We start from the raw sequence: 16,864 nt of genomic DNA, 5'->3' as shown, positions 1-16,864 counted from the left end.
CCCTTGAAAATTGCCAGCAGGCTTTTGGCCCTCAATGCAATGACATGGGCAGAGGTGGTGTTAATCCATTCTGTGGATAAGGGGACTGAGGTCCTAAGGACTCTGGTGGCTTGCCCAGGCTCAGGACAGCCCTGACCCAGAGTGCTTCCCACATTGAGGCTCTCCAGGGCTGGCCTTCAAGGAGAGGCACACATGCAGCAGGCTTCCCAGAGTGAGCGGTGGGGCCAGGAAGAGCACAGAGGCAAGGAGAGGTCACGCTGGGCCAGCTGAGGTAGGATGCTGCATGCCCCCGGGGGCCATTCTTGGTGCTTTGGGGGGCTCACACTCTGCTGCCTGTCCATCGCCCCTCCCTTCCCACTCACTCCTCCTCAAGTGCCCTGGCAGAGGACAGTGACACTAACTTCCAGCCTGATGTTCTCACCCTCCTGCTGGCTGACCTTGGCTGCTAGACCCAGGACGCCCATCTGCTAGGAACTGCTCGCAAGTTTGGCTGTGTTGCCAGATGGCTACCTACAATGTGGGGGCTGGGGTGCTGCCATGCAGTCTTGGCTGGGGGAGTGGGGAGGAGCTCTTGAAGTGTGTGATGATGACTTCACGGATGTCACCAGCCAATAAACACTTTTCAGCTCCTGCTGCAGGCTGCCTCGTGAGGCCTGTGCAGGCATAGGAGAAACTTGTGCCATGCTTCTGGCCTGCAGGCTTGAGGTGAAGTTGGGAGATCAAAACCACAAAGCAGTGAGAAAGCTACAAAGCACGCTGTGAGCCCATCTATGCAGAGAGTCACAGGAGTGGTCCACACCTGTTGCAGAGAGAGATCCTGGGGCTGCAGGACATCTAGGTGGCTTCCTGGAGGAGGGAAGCTGGAGGAGACCCTCAGAGGATCAGGGGGATTTGGATTCCTGGAGAGGGTTGAGAAGGGAAAGCTCTAGAAGCAGGAATAAGTAGCTCTAAATAGACCAAAAAGACCAGAAACAGGAAGTATCAAAAAGACCAGGAACAGCAAGTGCTGGCCAGGGTGTAGAGCAAAAGGAACACTCTTACACCGTGGGTGGAATGCACACTGGTCCAGCCCCTGTGGAAAACAGATCTCCATGAGATCTGGCAATTTCCCTCCTAGGTGTCTACCCAGATAATGCAAAAACACTAATTCAAAGGGAAACGCAAAGGGCCTCCCTGGTGCCATAGTGCACCACACTATGAAGTGCACCACACTATGAAGCAATCCGCTTCCTCACAGCACAAGTTCGATCCCCGGCCTGCCAGAGAGCAGCCCACATGGCAAAGTCGACCTCTCCTGGCTCGCCTGCTGCTCCCCTCAGCAGTGTACTTCAGTCAGTCTGCCTGTTCTGTTCCCCGCTCTGTCTCTGGTGAATCCTCTCATCCCCCACATCTCTGCCTGTACCCCAGCTCTTGTATGCATAAATAAATAAATCTTTAGAAAAACAAAAACAAAGGGGTACACATACCCTAGCCCTATGCTCCTTGCCACACTATTTACAGTAGCCAAGTTATGGAAACAATCTAAGTGCCCAAGGACAGAGGAGTGGTTCAAGAAGATGTGGTGCAGATACACAATGGAATTTGTGGTTTTGATCTCCCAACTTCACCTCAAAATATTCAGTTATTCAAAATAATATAGATGAGATCTTGCCATTTGTGACAACATGGATGGAACCGGAGGGGATTACGGTACATGAAATAAGTCAGGAAAAAGACGACTACCAGATGATTTACTCATATGAATATAAAAAATAAAACAACAGACAAAACTGAACCAAAACCTTTGAAATCTGACTGTAGATCTGAGGCTAAGGGACGGGGAGGAGCAGAGGGCAGAGGGACCCAGCGGACTATGTGTATTACTGAGGCTTTGGTGGTGGCGTGTGGTGGTAACACACATCCGAAGAGGTGTGAACCCTAAAATAAATGCAATGATATAAACCAACTTTACCTCTATAAACATATTTTAACATGTTTTAATATTTAAACATATTTTAACTACACTAAAAGCCTGATGGGGGCCTTAAAAGAAAGAGGTAGGAGAAATGACATGACTTGAGTTCTACAGCAAGGTTAAATACTGTTTTGTGAAGCTTCTGTTTCAGATGCCTGCCTGCCTGCCTGCATGCTTGTCTATTAGTTTGTGAGATGAAATTTCTTACTGTGGCAGAAAAGTTTTAAAGGCTGACAAATTCTTAGGGCCTTAGTTTCCCCCTCCCTAAAATGAGGCCACAGCCTGTAGGCTGTTCCCCATGAGAGATGCACAGCGAGGGTGAGTCTGGTCCAGAAACCAAGCGGGAGGGTCTGAGAGAAGGGACTCCAGGGCAGCGGAGGGCTGGGAACGCTGAGGCATCTTTCCACCGCTAGGCCTTCTCTGGGTTTTGTTCTGGCTGATGAGTGCCTTTGCACGAATGGTCTCACAGGCAGTGACCTCTGGGTTAGACAGACAGACAGATGGAGGGGGGCATGAATGCTGTTCTTTGCCCCTATTTGCACCCTGATCTAAACGGTGGCTCTGAGGGCCCTTGTGTCCAACAAGAATCTGTCTTTTCTCTGTGGAGCTGTGTTTCCAGGGTTCTGAGAATGGGGCCCATTGTGAGCATGTGGACAGTCCGGAGAGGCTGGAATTCGCCCCCAGCAAAAAGCTGGACCCCTGGGAAGAGAAGGGGTCTCGGGCCCCCCAGGCTGTGTCCTGGCAAGGCCTATGCAAGGGCTATGGAAGACTCCAGAAACCTCTGAACATTTTCCTGGTCTCCCCAACATCCTAAAGGCTCCTGGCCTCTGACCTCTGTTTCAGTCACAGCAAAAGGTAGAGAAGCGCTGCCTCCCTCCCTCCCTGCCTGCTTGCCATCTCTCCTGGCTGGTCTCACCATTCTGGTTAAAGACCCCTCTTGTGTCTCCAGCCCTGGGCTGGGCTCCATTGTGTCCAGACCTCAGAGCAGAGGGGTAGATGTGTGGGTGGAATCTGCTGCAGCCACTTAAGCTCGGTGACATAGGCCAGTCACTTAACCTCTGTACCTGCAATTGTCAAAGCGGATACAAGGAGTTCCTTTTTTTCTTGTGTGGGGATGACCTGGGATAATGTGAAAGCTCTTAGAACAGCATCATCTGGCCCATGAAGGGACCCTGGCCAGCAGCCTGGGCTCATAAGAGGAGCTAATTTGAAGTGTGGATGGTGATCAGAATGTCAGAAGTTCCGACTGGCCTACCCTCATGGGCATGGGCTTCATCAGGCCCTGGCTCTGTCCCCCAGGGTGCCAACTCAGGGCCATGAAAACCAACAAGCCCAGAGGTCCCCACTCCTCATACGTCCCAGGGCCTCCCCGCAGATGTTGACTGACAAGCAATTAGGTGGAGAGGCTAGTATGGGGGCAGAAGCCGAAGCTGGTTTCCTGGAGGGCACAGGAGGGGGTTCACCCCACTGGCTACCTGAGTTCCTGCTCCCTATTTGGCCAGGCTACTCCCGGCCCAGGGTCCTCCCTGGACTCCTCGGAACAGCACGCCATCTTGGGCAGCCATAGGAGGGACAGCAACAAAATTTAGGGATGACGTTCAGTACAAGGTTCCCGGAGAGAAGGGCAACTAGGTTCCTCCATGTATCCCCAGTGCATTTGTCCACTGTCCATCTGTCCGTCCATGTTTTAATGAAGGGGCTGCCGTAGACCCAGCTGGGTCTGAGCAGAGGTGTGCCCTGCCCCGAGAGAGGCCACCTTCCAGGAGAAGAGACAAGCCACACACCCAGGGAAAAAAACATCAGGGTGACTTTGGACTCAGGGTGGTCACAGGGGAGCTTCTGGGAGAGCCAGGACCTGTAGGTGATGTGAGAGTGTCACCTAGGACATGGGCTGGGCAAGCCCTGACAGCACAGCTAGAGAAGGCGCTTGGGAAGGACGTGGCCAGCCAGCTTGGCCCCGGGACCAAGGTTTGGGCTGTATGTGTAGGATCAAGAAACCCAGGAGTAAAGACACTTTGCCAAGACCATGCACCTGATAGGTGGCAGAGCTAAGTAGTCCAAGCCTCATCTAAATGACACATTATGTTCACATTCCCCAGGAATTCCAGGCTGCCAGGCTCCCAGAGGCCTCAGCCTTTATTGGCAGGAATGAGGGTCCAACACAAGCCCCTCATTAAGTGGCTGACTTAATGACGCTGCTGCATGAAGGGGCCAGTGGCAGTCACATGCTGAGCCACACCGGAAAGGCAGGACAAAGGGGTTCTCTACCCAGAGCAGTTTGCCCAGGGATCTTGGGGTGCTCCCAGGCCAGCTGGGCTGGGTCTTCCCAGGGTCAGCCGGCTGCCTCCTTGAGCATGCATGCGAGAGAGGGAGAATAAGGAGAGTGCCGGAAAGGCACCAACTGGGGCCAGGCACCTGCCCTGTCAGAGCAGCCTCATGACACTGGGATCCAGGTCTGAGCCGGGCGTGGCAGTCCTTTTCTATGCCTGAGTCCTTGACTGGGAAAAAACAGGGCATTGGATGGGCCACTCCTGACTTCCACAGAGAGGCCTCAGCTCCAGACCCCAGGCAGGCTGGCTCCCTACTTGCAGCAGGAGGGGCGATCTGGGAGCCCTGGGTGACTCCTTTCTGCCACAGCCCTGCTCCACCCAGCCTTCCTGCCAGCACAGAGCCTGCCCTCTCTCGCTGCTTACCAGGACACCCATTACAGATCCCAGCGGGCAGCCCTGGGTCACTGACCCACTGTACGCTGCGGAATGACATCTGAGCTCCTGCTGCCAAGAAGTCCCCTGAGACCCTGTAGCAGGCACGAGTTCTGAACCCCAGAGCATGGTTGGAAAGGGTGGGGGCAGTGGGCCAGGCCTGGGTGGGAGTCACTGAGTAGCCCCCCACACTGAGTGAGCCCGTCTTTCCCAAAGGCAAGTGGGGGATGCTGCTACTACTGCTGTTGTTATTGCTCTTGTCATCACTACAGTTGATGAGAAAGGGGCAGGCATCTCCATCCCACCAGGCACCACGCTGATCCCTTGACCCTTACAGGTTCACAATATCCCCAAAACACTCCCATGGGGAAGGTTCTCATAATCCCCTCATTTTACAGAAGAGAAATGGAGGATCAGCGAGGGCATTTAACTTGCCCAGAGAAACTTGCAAACTAGATGGGGACAATATCTGAGCTCAAGCTCAAGTTTATGTGACTGATAAGACACCTGTAAAATCCAGAGAGATAAGCTGAACAAGGAGTGGAGGGCAAGAGAAAGGTAAGAGGAAGGAAAAACTGAACTAGAAATACCAGGACAACACTGCCAAGTGGTTTCTAGACACTTTCTAAAGGAGCTCACACTTCAGCTCTGGTGTAAGAAGGGCCTCGGGGGCCAGGAAGCGTGGTTGAGACATGCGCAGGGTCTTAGACACACTCTGCGGGTTTCACAAGCTCCAGGGAGGCTGTTTCAGCCATTTTGGTAAATTGTGGGGACAGTGACACTGGCTGAGTCCACCCTAAGGCCTGGATGTGCCTCCTGCCTGCTTTTGAGGATGCTTCAGCCTCCTGAGTTCCATCCTGTCTGTGCCATCCCCCAGAGTTGTCTGGAACTGCATGGCACCACAGTGGGCCTGCTCAGGCTTGCTGACACCAGACTATTGCTGCAGCCAGACTATACTCCCTCCCTCCTCGGCCTGTCTCCCTGGCAGGACCTGTGTCTAGGAACAAGGGTGCATGGACACAGGAGGTGGGTCCCTAGCAGCTTCATACACATTATTTCAACTCTCTTGGCCACCCCAAAAATAAAGTACTGTCATTACTCCGACTTTCCAGATGGGGAAATTGAGGCATAAAGCACTTCAGTCACTAGACTGATGGCAGCTCTAATTTGCGGCTGACACTGACGCACTCTTAAGCATGAGCTTGGAGCCACCATGATCTTCAGTGTCTGTATTGGCCTTTCACCCTCCAGCCCTTTCTGAATACCCTCTGCCGCTGCCTGGCACCCTGCCCCTGCCCCCACTCACAAGCCCCCTTGGCCTGCTCCTTCCTCCTGTCTCTGAAGCCCCCTTCAACATGCAAGTCCAGGGGGAGGTCCACGCTCCCATTCTAGCCTTCCCTGCACACCATGGCTCCCCACATCAGGCCCCTCTGGGTCTCTCTGTCCCTCTCCAAGGTCCCCTGCACCCTTGGCCTCAGTGTCTGCACTGGGACTGGTTGACCACCTCAAGTTCCACGTCTGCCCCAGGTGCCCAGGTCAGCCCCTCCATGCAGGCATTCCCGAGAGCGGCAGTCAGTGCCTCCCAGTCCCTCTCCATACTCTTGGTACAGGAACTCTGCTCTGAGCATGGTGGCTGCTCCCTCTGGGGGACAGCTACAGCCCTTCCTTGTTGTCACACCACAGCTGCTACAGTCAACATGTGGGGGGGGGGCGGGGAGGGCACAAACAACCAATAAAGCAAATTGATTAGCTGGGTTAAGAGCTGTGAAGGAAATGAAATGGCCAAGGAAAGAAAGACAGGAGCCCTTTGGGAGAGTGAAGTTTAAAGGACAGCCTGAGGGGCAGCTGGGAGGGCGGGGTGGGCAGGAGGGGATGCAGGGAAGTGGGGCTCTTGAGGGAGGAGGGGGGGCAAACAGGAGGTACGGGCCACCTGAAGCTCTTGGGAGTTGCGCAAAGCGTGGTGGAAAGCAGTGTCAGAGTCCGCTCTCTGGAAAGTTCCTTCCGGCTGCTGTGGGGAGCTGGATGGGAGATGGGAGAAGGGAGCAGGAGGGTGGGGGGAAGCAGCCACAGTAGTGGGTGCACAGATGCCCAGCACTCCTGCTCTTGGTGGAACAGCCCACCCCGGGGACACCCCCATCCAAGTGGTTCCTTGGGTAACACTCTGGGCGCCCCTCTCCATGCTTGCTTTACTCCCTCACTGATGTCTGCTGGCATCACCTCTCAGATAAACTGTCAGAGCTCAAACCTTCATCCTCACACCTGCTTCTGGAAGACTCCAAACCAAGACACCTACCTCTCCTTGAATTATTTCCCTGTCTCTGACATGAAATGACCCCCAGCTACACCTGCAATACTAAGCCCAGGACTGTATGCACAACATATAGTGGGGACTCTACCCAGACATGTGGGGTGTGGGCCAACAAGGGGCTGCCCTGCTGGATCCTCTGGGTCCTCATGGCTGCACTTTACCCGCCCCGTATCCCCGCCCATGAGCCCCCATGGACAGGAACCTCACAGCTCTGTGCTGATGGTTAAACAAGACAGATTGTGCTCAAGAGGCTGGATGGTGGTACCAGCTGAGTCTGCGGGTGCCGCCAGAATTCCAGCAGCTACAATATCCTATGTTGCCACAAGGGGGAGCTAGATACACACACATCCCAAGAACTAAGGACTCAAGTGGACCCCAAGTTAAAGTGGTGCAGAAACTAGATCTTAAAACCCAACTTATAGGACTCGTGAAAGGGAAGGGGCCACACAATCTCCACATCTCTTGTCTGTTCCATTCTTTGTGTGACTCTTCTGTTCCCACAGCATCACCCCAGGCCCTGGTTGTTAACATGTCTGGGTTATTGCAAGAGCTGGCTAGCAGCTCAGAATGTCAGGCCCAGGAGGGGCCCCAGAGAGCCAATAATTCTGCCTCTTCACCCGATTCTGAAGTATAGCCAGGGTTCACGACTGTCCAAGGACATCTGAAAGGACACTGGTTGCCCCATGGTCCACTCCCCTGGGTCCAGCTCAAACCAACACCCTTCTCTTCAAGAAGGGGGATTTCAATTCCTTAAAATTGTCCCAGTCTCAGGGACTCTCCCACCCAACTGCCCTTCTCCACTGGAAGGGAAACTGTATGAGCCCCATTTAATGGTGAGGAAATGAAGCCTGGGAAGTTTAAATCACCCCAGACCACACAGCAGGTGGAGAGGGGCCATGGTGCTTGTCTGTGCCTGTGCTCCTCGCTGCGCTCCACTGCAGTGAGCCAGACCCTGCCTGTGCTGTCTGCACCGCACCCCCTGCACCCCCCACCCACGAGCCCCCATGGACAGGGCTGAGCCATGTCCACTTCCAAGCTCTGTTCTTTACACCGAGAAGATGACGAAGCATGCCTGAATGCACCAACGCTGCACGCCTGGATGCCAGTGGAGGAAGCCTTGGTCTTGGAGGCCAAGCACCTGGGTACAGGGTACATCTCTGACAGGTACTCCCAAGGGGTGCTTATAATGGAAGGTTAGCAATGGCCAGGTGGGGAAACTAAGACTCCCCTTGAACATGACAATAGCAAAGTCAGTCTCAGGATCTCTGTGGGGGCTCAACTCTCCCACTGGAGCCTCCAAAGGGCACTGGGGGCCTTGCAAGCTGCATACCAGGACCATCTCCTAGGGCTGAAGTTTCAGCGATCACAAGTCTGAGAAGCTACTGGGCGACAGCCCCACACCCCTGTACCAGGGTACCCTTCCCTACCCCACCCATTACCCCCACTCCTGCATGAGAGAGTTGAAAATTCTGCACCAGACCTGAAAACAGTAACCCTTTTTCTCCAGCTCCTCAGAGCTGACTCCCATCAAGTGGATGGGACACGGCATCCTGTGGACACCGTCCCCCTCCCTCCCACCAGGTTAAAGGGGGGCCAGGCAGGGGACATACAGGCTTTACTTACACTAACTTCTGTGCCATTCCGCCCCAGCCCTGTGACCCAAAGCCCCCCAGGTCAGCTGGCTCGCTCGCCCATCAGCATAAAGATCTTTCTGTTCAGCTGCAGTGGCACAGGGCCTGGGAGGACAGTGAGGTTCACGCCCCTGGTCTGATTGGTGGTGGCAGGAAGCTGTCCAGGGACGTCCTCTGACCTGGACCACCCAAGCGACAGGCAGGCAGGCAGGCAGGAGGGTCCTCTGCCCTGAGCCCTAAACCTCCCATCCCTGGGGGTGGGGGCAGGAACTCGAGTTCCCAATAGCCAGCAGATGCTGGCAGTGGGGGGGGCAGCTCCATCCCTGGGTCTACACCAAAGTGGGCCAGAACTCCCAGAGGGGGCCGGGGCTCAGGGAGACCCAGCAGGGCCCGTCCTCAATTTGGCTCAATGTCATTCAGCCAGTCTTTTCTGAGTGGTCACTCTGCACCCAGGCCTGAGCTGAGGGCGGAGAAGGAAGGAGAAGAGTTCCTGATTACTAAGCATCACGTCAAGATTTAGAGGTGTTCAGGCTTTTGAACTTCACAAGCACCTGAAAGTGGGTACTGCTGGCCCCTTTCACAGATGGGACAACTGAAATTGGAAGAGATGAGTGAATCACTCACAGCTGGGTGCTCAGGCTGCTTGCCGAGACTGGGGTTGGCTTAACTCGGTTCAAAATTTCAACCTAGTGGGCACCTGTAGCCTTGAGCTCACCAGCCCCCAGGGTCCCTGACACATAGATGCTCACGATCACCTGCTGAGGCCACAGCAGACTCTCCCAGCTCTTTCCACAAGCCCTCTCTCATCTTACTCTACTCTGCACTTGGCAGGTAGGTGTGAGCAACAGTAAAGGGAGGGCACCCTCATCCATGCTGTTGTCAGCTGCGCGCAGCTGCTGTCAGCTGGAGAGCCTGATTCATCTGGGGTTGAGGAGGTACAGACTCCTGGGGGAGCCTCCCCAAGTTCTCAGTGCCATCCTGCTATACTGCCACACTCCTTCTGTCTTCCTGAGGCGTCCCCAAGATAGGGCCAGCAAAGTCTCCTCTGCCATCCTGGGCTCTGCTTTCCCCAGAGGGGAGGGTAGTCACAGCCTCCATCCCTTTCTGAAATATAAATGGAAGGGGGCTGGGGAGGGCCTGCAAAGGGGTGATTTTTCTTGGGTCTGATCTTGCATTCATCCCATCCCCAAAGCAGCTGCCTGCCTCTGCCTGGTCCTCCTCCCCTGGCAGCCTCCTGCAGAGCCCTCCAAGCCCGCTCCGGGCTACCCTCACCAGCCTCAGCTGACCTCAAGCCCAGTGTTCAGAGATGCCTGCCTCCTGGTAGGACAGCCTCCCTTTCTCTGTCCCACAGCGGGGTGTTGGGGGTGGGCCCCTGGGCCAGATACAAGCTGACTCTGGGCAGGCTGGGGCAATTCTGATGTGGCTGAGGGCCCACCACCTCCCACCCCAGGTCCCTCAGAACATTGGGCCATTGTTCTAGGCCACAACAGAGGGCAGAGGGCGGCTCTGTGGCCCTGGGGCTGAAGAGCAGAAACCAGTTTAGCAAGGCTCTGCTCCTCCCAGGCCATTTCAAGAATTCAATCAGGATCCTGACCAGTTTCAATGGGAAGAAAGGAGCTCAGGGGACACCCAGGCCCAAAGCAGACAGAGAGTGGCAGGGAGCAGTTAGAGACTCTGGGCTCCCTGTTGGGCCCAACCCCTGCCAAGGAGGTGGTGTCAGAGGTGGGCCTTCTGTCCCTGATCTTCCAGGCAGGTGGGCTGGCAGGGGTCGGCAAGTGGGTGCTAAGCATGTAACAATAAGGGGGCACACAGCCCAGGTAGTCCAGCTCTGGCCTCCCTCTCCCCCTCCAAATGTGTGCATGCTCACTCTGCCACAGGCCTGGCTGAGCCATGCTGGCCTCTGACCCCAGCCCACCAGACTCCAGAAGGGTCAAGGGTGCTGCCTGCTGCTCCACCAGTCAGCCACTACAGAGGGAAGGGATAACACAGTATGGGGAAATTGGGTGCGGCTAGTGGGAGAGGCTGAGCACCATCTGGCAGTGGGAAGGGGGGCACACACGCCACACTGCTCCAGGGCACCTTGTGCACCAGCCCTGCCGGTAAGTCAGTCTGCCTCATGTGTCCACCAGCACTCACACTACGTGAGATGTCTGTCTGTGGGTCTTGGGGAAGTCCTCGAGGAATGGTGAAGACCAGGCTCAGGGACACAGTTGTGTGTTGGGAGGGCCACAGGCAGGGCCTTGGGGGCCAGGCTCCAGGGTCAGGGCCTGCTGCCCCAGGCTCTGTGACTACTGAGCATTTGCTCACCTCTCTGTTCTCCCATCCCTAAAGCAAGCTGATGTAGAAGGAGCTCCTGGGGTGTCAGGAGGGCTTTCTGAGATAACACCTGTATAAGATGGCTGGCCAGGTGCCTCTGGTGCACAGGAAGTGCTCAACAGTCTGTTCATGGCACGGAGTGGAGTATAGCTCTGTGCCTGTTCCACCTCTGCAGACCCTGGCCTGGATTTTGCAGGGAAGGGCTGTAAAGCCTTTGGCCTCTAAGTCACCATGGCAACAGGGGTTATCTGCCTCTTGAGAGTATGGGCCACCTGGGTACTTCATAACTGGTGTGAGAATAGACCTCCACAGGACAAGACCGATCCAAGACTCAGGAAATGGGCTTGGGGTGGTCAGTTTGGAAGGGCTTCTTCCCCCTACTTGGCCTTCAGGGCCAGGGGAGACCGTCCCACTGCAGTGGGCTGGCCAGAAGAGCCCCAGGCCAGCAGAAGGCCCTGCTAACAGGCTGAGGAGTCTAGAGTGCCTACACCCCTACCTCCTCGGAGCTACTGGCACCTTCCTGACCATACTTGCCTCCCCCCTCCATCCTGAAACATAAACACAGGGTCCAGTAACAGCATATTTTGACAATGGGGCAACTTGGAGGAACTTAGCAAATTATTAAAGCCTATAGATTTTGTTGGAATTTTGCAGATAACCTCCTGACCTCTTTCAAATATGCTATGGCAGGGGCCCTCAAGTATGCACAAGGCAGGGGCTGGGGCAAGGGACCATGTCCCTTGTCCATCTTTCAGGGAGGCAAGGCCAACCCAGCCTTGGTCCGGGAGGTAGGCAGCGGGCCCCAGCCCCTCATTTTTGCTCCCAGGCTGCTCTCTGGCTTCCATGGTTAGCATATAGGGCCTCCCTCCAGACGCCAGTGGTTGTTCTTCTAGAACTCTAACCTCACACAGAATGTTCTAGAAAGAACATCAAAGGCTTTCCTTTGATGAGCCTGGCACAGAGCAGCCTTGGTGGTTTTGCTTCCACCAAGGCCTCCCCAGGAAGGTCTCTCAGAGCCCTGCATGGCCTTCTCCAACTACTAACACTGGTCAACCACCCTGGCTGCCATGTGTGAGCAGCTGAGCTCTTTGGGGTCTCTGGCTCAGGCCCTCTACATTTATCTCTTTCCTGCACACCCTCCATCCAACTGGTCACAATCCTGGGGGCCATCCCTTCACACTGCATCCAGACTCCCCATCTCCCTTGCTGCTACCCTGGCCAAGCTGCCATCTTCTCTCCCAAATTCTCACTTGCTCTGCCCTTGCCCTCAGTGGTCCATTTTCTTTTTCCTTTTTTTTTTTTTTTAAATATTTATTTATTTATTTATTTAGTTAGTTAGTTAGTTAGTTAGTTAGTTTTAAAGATTTATTTATACAAGAACCAGGGTACAGGCTAGATGTGCAGGAGGATGAGAGGATTCACCAGAGACAGAGCAGGGAACAGAACAGGCAGACTGACGAAATACACTGCTGAGAAGAGCAGCAGGCACGCAGGAGAGGTCTGCCGCGCCATGTGGGACCCTCACCGGCTGGCTGGGATCGAACCGGCACTGCAGAGGCTGCGGACAGCTTCACAGCGCGGCGCTCAAACACCTGTGCCACCAGGGGAGGCCCCATGGTCCATTTTCGACACGGCCAAAGAGCAGCCATGTAAAGTAAATGACACAGCTGTCTGTTTGGGGAGGCCCACAGCTCTGGACCCCTAGGGCCTCGCTCCTGGTTGACTCTGGACCCAAAAAAGGCGGGCCATTTAACAAGATTCCACATTGACCTGCCCACTGGCACCTGCGGCCTTTGCAAGCTTGAATCAAAAGAGAGGCCTTGGTTTTGCAAGCTATACCTGCTCCTTTACCCTCCAGCAAGAATCCTTCTCCCTTCCGTGGATGTGTGATCAGAGGGGACCCCAAGGGCAACCTGCCTGGGAAGGAGCAGCTTTCCTCTCCCCAGGGAAGGAAGGAAAACGGGAGGATCCGAGGGGTCAGGCAGCTGGGGAGTGGCAGGCCCAGGTGTGGACCCAGGCAGGTGGCTGGTCTCAAAAGCCTTCCCTGTGAGAGGGAAGACAGGAGGGTGGGAGCACAGAGAGGGAGGACAGTGGTCCTTGGTCTCCCAGCTCCCCCTCAAACTACCAAGGCAGGAAAGAGTATGGGCCTCTGTTTGGAACCAGAGAATTCTGAGCTGTGAGCCTGTTTCCTTATCTTATAAGAACATAGAACTCCTAGTGCAAAGCCCTCTCCCGAACCTGACACATTGTAGGAAGTGAGAGCAATACTTCTCCCTCTGGTGAGAACACCCATCGGTGTCACATCTGTCATTTGCAAAGCTCCTGCCCAGTCCTCATGCCATCTAAGTTTCACAGATAATCCTTGGAGACAGAAAGAAGAATGGATTAATCACCATTCCCTTTTCACAGATGAGAGGAGAGAGGTCCAGAGAAGCAACCCCAGGGCTCTACCTGGAGGTCATGTGGCTTAAAGGGAGCAGAGCTGGGCTGTGAACTCAAGACCTTGCATCCTCCTCCCTGTGGTTCTCAAGGACTCTGCTGTGACATTCTGCTATTTGGTAGCATTTGCTTGTTTCTTAAACCTGTGGCAGCCAGCAGGCGGCTGAGCCTCTGAGCTAGGTAATGCTTTTCCTCTCTCAAAGGGCCCGGGGCATTTTATTTATTTATTTATTTTATTTTTTTATTTTTAAAAGGTATTCAGTTTTTGGTTTTTTTTTTTAAAGATTTATTCATTTGCTTATTTATTTATTTATTTATACAAGCACTGGGTACAGTCAGAAGCGCGGGAGGGCGAGAGAATTCACCAGAGCCAGAGCGGGGAGCAGAGCAGGCAGAAGGACCGAAGCACACTGCTGAGGGGAGCAGCGGGCGGCAGGAGAGGTCTGTGCGCCATGTGGGACCCTCCTCCGGTGGCTGGGGAGCAGCCAGGGATCGAACCGGAGCTGCAGAGGCTGCGGGCAGCTTCACAACCCAGCGCTCAACTGCTGCGCCACCAGGGAGGCCCGGGCCCGGGGCATTTTAGGCTCTGAGTCTTTTCACGGGTGAAAAGAGCAGGGCCTTTGGGTAGGACTTCCAAGGATGGATGTGCAGTCTGCTCACCCCACAATTTTCCGGCACCATTCACAGAGGGCCGGTGCGCAAGGTGCCCTGGAGCAGTGTGGCGTGTGCACCTTCCATCTCAATGCCAGATGGTGCCCAGCCTCTCCCACCAGCCCCACACAATTTCCCCATACTGTTTTATCCCTTCCCTCTGTAGTGCACAGCCATCTGCCTCACTCTTGCCTACCCTGGTCCTTTAAGATTTCAGGGGAACAGAGATATGGACTGAGGTGATCAGTTACTATCCCTCAGACTTCTTCCCAACTCTCACTCCTACCTAACACTCTTGCCTGGCTGCCTCCTGCTGCTCATCACCTTCTGGATGGAAATTGGATTTTTCTCTCCATTGACCAGCTACTCTGGCAAATGTTGGAGAGGGGACTGTTGAGCAAGAGAGGGGAGTCATCGGGGAGGAGTCTGGTCATATGTGTGCTAAGCCAGCATGACCTGGTGTGTCACCTTGACCACTAGGCCCATAATTTCTTGATTCCAGAGAGGAAAAAAGACTGGCTTGGTTCCCCCATTTTTCTCTAAACATGGGACCATCCCAGCACTGCACTACTAGGAATCAAAGATTTGGGTTTAAGTCTCAAGCCTGTCATGCACCCAACCAGCTGTACGACCTCAGCAGTCTCCTCCTTCACCGGGCCTCACTTTCCTCTGTAAACAGGGCTGCTAACGCCTATCCTAAAATGCTACAGGTACAAGCCATTTGGTGAATGCCCCATGCATATCCATTGCTACTTGGGATGAAGATTATGAAATCTGCTGCAGCAGCCCAGGACTGCTGAGTTATTTAGTGCATGAGTTTCAGCCTGGGCAGCATATGCCCTCTGTGGCCTGCATTTCAGCTGTGTGCTTGGTAGATGAATAATTAAGAGCAATGACTGCTACCCCTGGGCATCTGAATGGCATGCCCATTATCCTTACAATAGCCTGTGAGCTAGAAAGGGTTTGCCTGAAAAAATACTCCCTGAACACAGAGACATCCTCATTGTCAGCCCTGGGACCAAGGGAAATGCAGAGCAAGTTTTGGCAATAGGAGCCTGGGGGCCCTGCTCTCCTTTCCCTTCACCCTTCTTTTCTTTGCCTGCTGGCCTTGCTGCTCTCCCTCCCCTGTGTCCCCACATGAGGAGCCTCTCCAAGCACATCTCCCAAGCACACAGGAGAGGCCTGAGCTACCACTTACTCTTTTGGGGGGTTGACATCCTCTGGTCGAGTCTCAAAGAACCGAAAGACTTCATCACACTGTGAAATATGGGGAGGCAGTCGGACGAGTGCCTGTGGAAAGACAGGGAAAAGGGTGTTAGGTGTGATGAACCTTGGAACAGGAAAATCAAGAGCAGGGTCAAACTGGGCCAACAGTGAGGGGGGAGGCTCAAGGACTGTGCCACGCATATACAGTTGACTAGCTACTCAACCACCAGTCAGACGTACTCAACAAGTTAACTAATAAGCTAACTAATGAAATGACTATCCATCCATCCATCCATCCATCCATCCATCCATCCATCCATCCACCCATCCATCCATCCACCCACCCAATCAACTAACCAATGAGCTAAGCAACAAACCAGTAAGTTTAATAAAAATAATCAGTTACCAATTAACTTTATAACTATTTAGTCAACAATTCAACCAACTATCCAGTCAACAAACTAAATAACTGGTCAACCAAAAAAACAAAAATAATAATGATTATTGACTCCTAGGTCTTAGGGCCCTCAGAAACTAGTCATTCCTAATCAACCCTCAAAGAATTCCCTTCTGCTCACAGAATAAATCCAAAATCTTTAGCCTGTCAATCCAAGGTCTTATCCTACCAGGTATTTTTCCCCACTAACCACACTCCAACTGCACCATATGGTCACATTCCTTAACCTGACTACACAATTAGTTATTTAATGGCAAGGATAATATGATGTTATAACAGAGTCTGATAGAACCCTGGAAGATTAGGAGGAGGAAGATTTTAGGAAAGACTCCTTGAGACTGAATTCCAAAAGAGTCAACTGCCGAAGCGGGGGTGGGGACAACAAACATGGTGATTCCAGGAGCTGATTAAGGTCAGTGTGGTCTAAGTACCCTGAGCAGGGGAGAGGGGGGTGGCCTGACCCCTGACCCAACAGGGCCCTTGTGCAGGCCACAGAATTTGCACAGGCAGAGAGGGGAGGGTCACCATGCCAGAAGCACAGTGGTCCAGTGTGGTCCAGCTGTGAACTTGTCATCAGGAGGAAAGAGAGTTTGCTGCTGGAAAGTGAGGGGCTAGAGTTCTTGCTCTGCACCAACACGGAGCCCAGCCTCACAGCCTGGGGCCCCTGACTTAGTCCAGTCCAACATGGAGGGAAAATGCTGGAATAGCCCTTTGTTCCAAACAGCCAGGAGAGGTCTTTGCCAAGGCAGGTGAGGGACAGGGCCAAGGGAACTCCAGGCTGGAGCTAAGAGAAGGAAGAGACCATCCTGGGGCCACAGGAGTCACCAGGGAGTGTGAAGGATAGCTGAGGAGAGCATCTGGGTCCACAGTGGTTCCGACTGGAGCCCATGCAACCCAGGCCCCTTCACTGGGCCACTTCAAGTACCTGCTTTGGGGGCTCCCCTGGGCCAAGCATGCTGGGGCCTCCACGTGTGTCTCCCCTGGCACAGACCCTGGAAACCCTCATGAAGGGCCTCGTGGGAAAGTGCTCATTTTCATGTTACTGATGAGAAGATGGAGGACAGGCAGGCCCGCAGCCCCATCAAGGATGGGCAAGACCTTTCGAGAAGGTAAGCGCCCACTGGGCAGGGACTTTAGTCTGTCTGTTGGCTGCTGTGCCCCCAGATCCTAGAAGAGGACCTGGCTCAGAGTAGGCCAGTA

At 54.1% G+C, this 16,864-nt stretch overlaps 1 protein-coding gene across 4 annotated transcripts in view; it reads right to left on the bottom strand.

Moving 5' to 3' along the window:
* Nucleotides 1–16,864, bottom strand: part of SH3PXD2A (SH3 and PX domains 2A) — a 210,767-nt gene that overhangs the window by 87,161 nt on the left and 106,742 nt on the right. For all 4 annotated transcript variants that reach the window (XM_037497578.2, XM_037497573.2, XM_054690130.1 and 1 more), the window contains one exon: nt 15,200–15,291. In XM_037497578.2, coding sequence (XP_037353475.1) covers nt 15,200–15,291 — 92 coding nt within the window. The remainder of the gene's footprint in view (nt 1–15,199; nt 15,292–16,864) is intronic.

Source organism: Talpa occidentalis, unplaced genomic scaffold (genome assembly GCF_014898055.3).
Source record: "Talpa occidentalis isolate TD23 unplaced genomic scaffold, MPIMG_talOcc4v2.1 talOcc4.8, whole genome shotgun sequence".
NCBI classification, from domain to species: Eukaryota; Metazoa; Chordata; class Mammalia; order Eulipotyphla; family Talpidae; genus Talpa; species Talpa occidentalis.
This window is presented reverse-complemented; position numbering and strand designations above follow the sequence as displayed.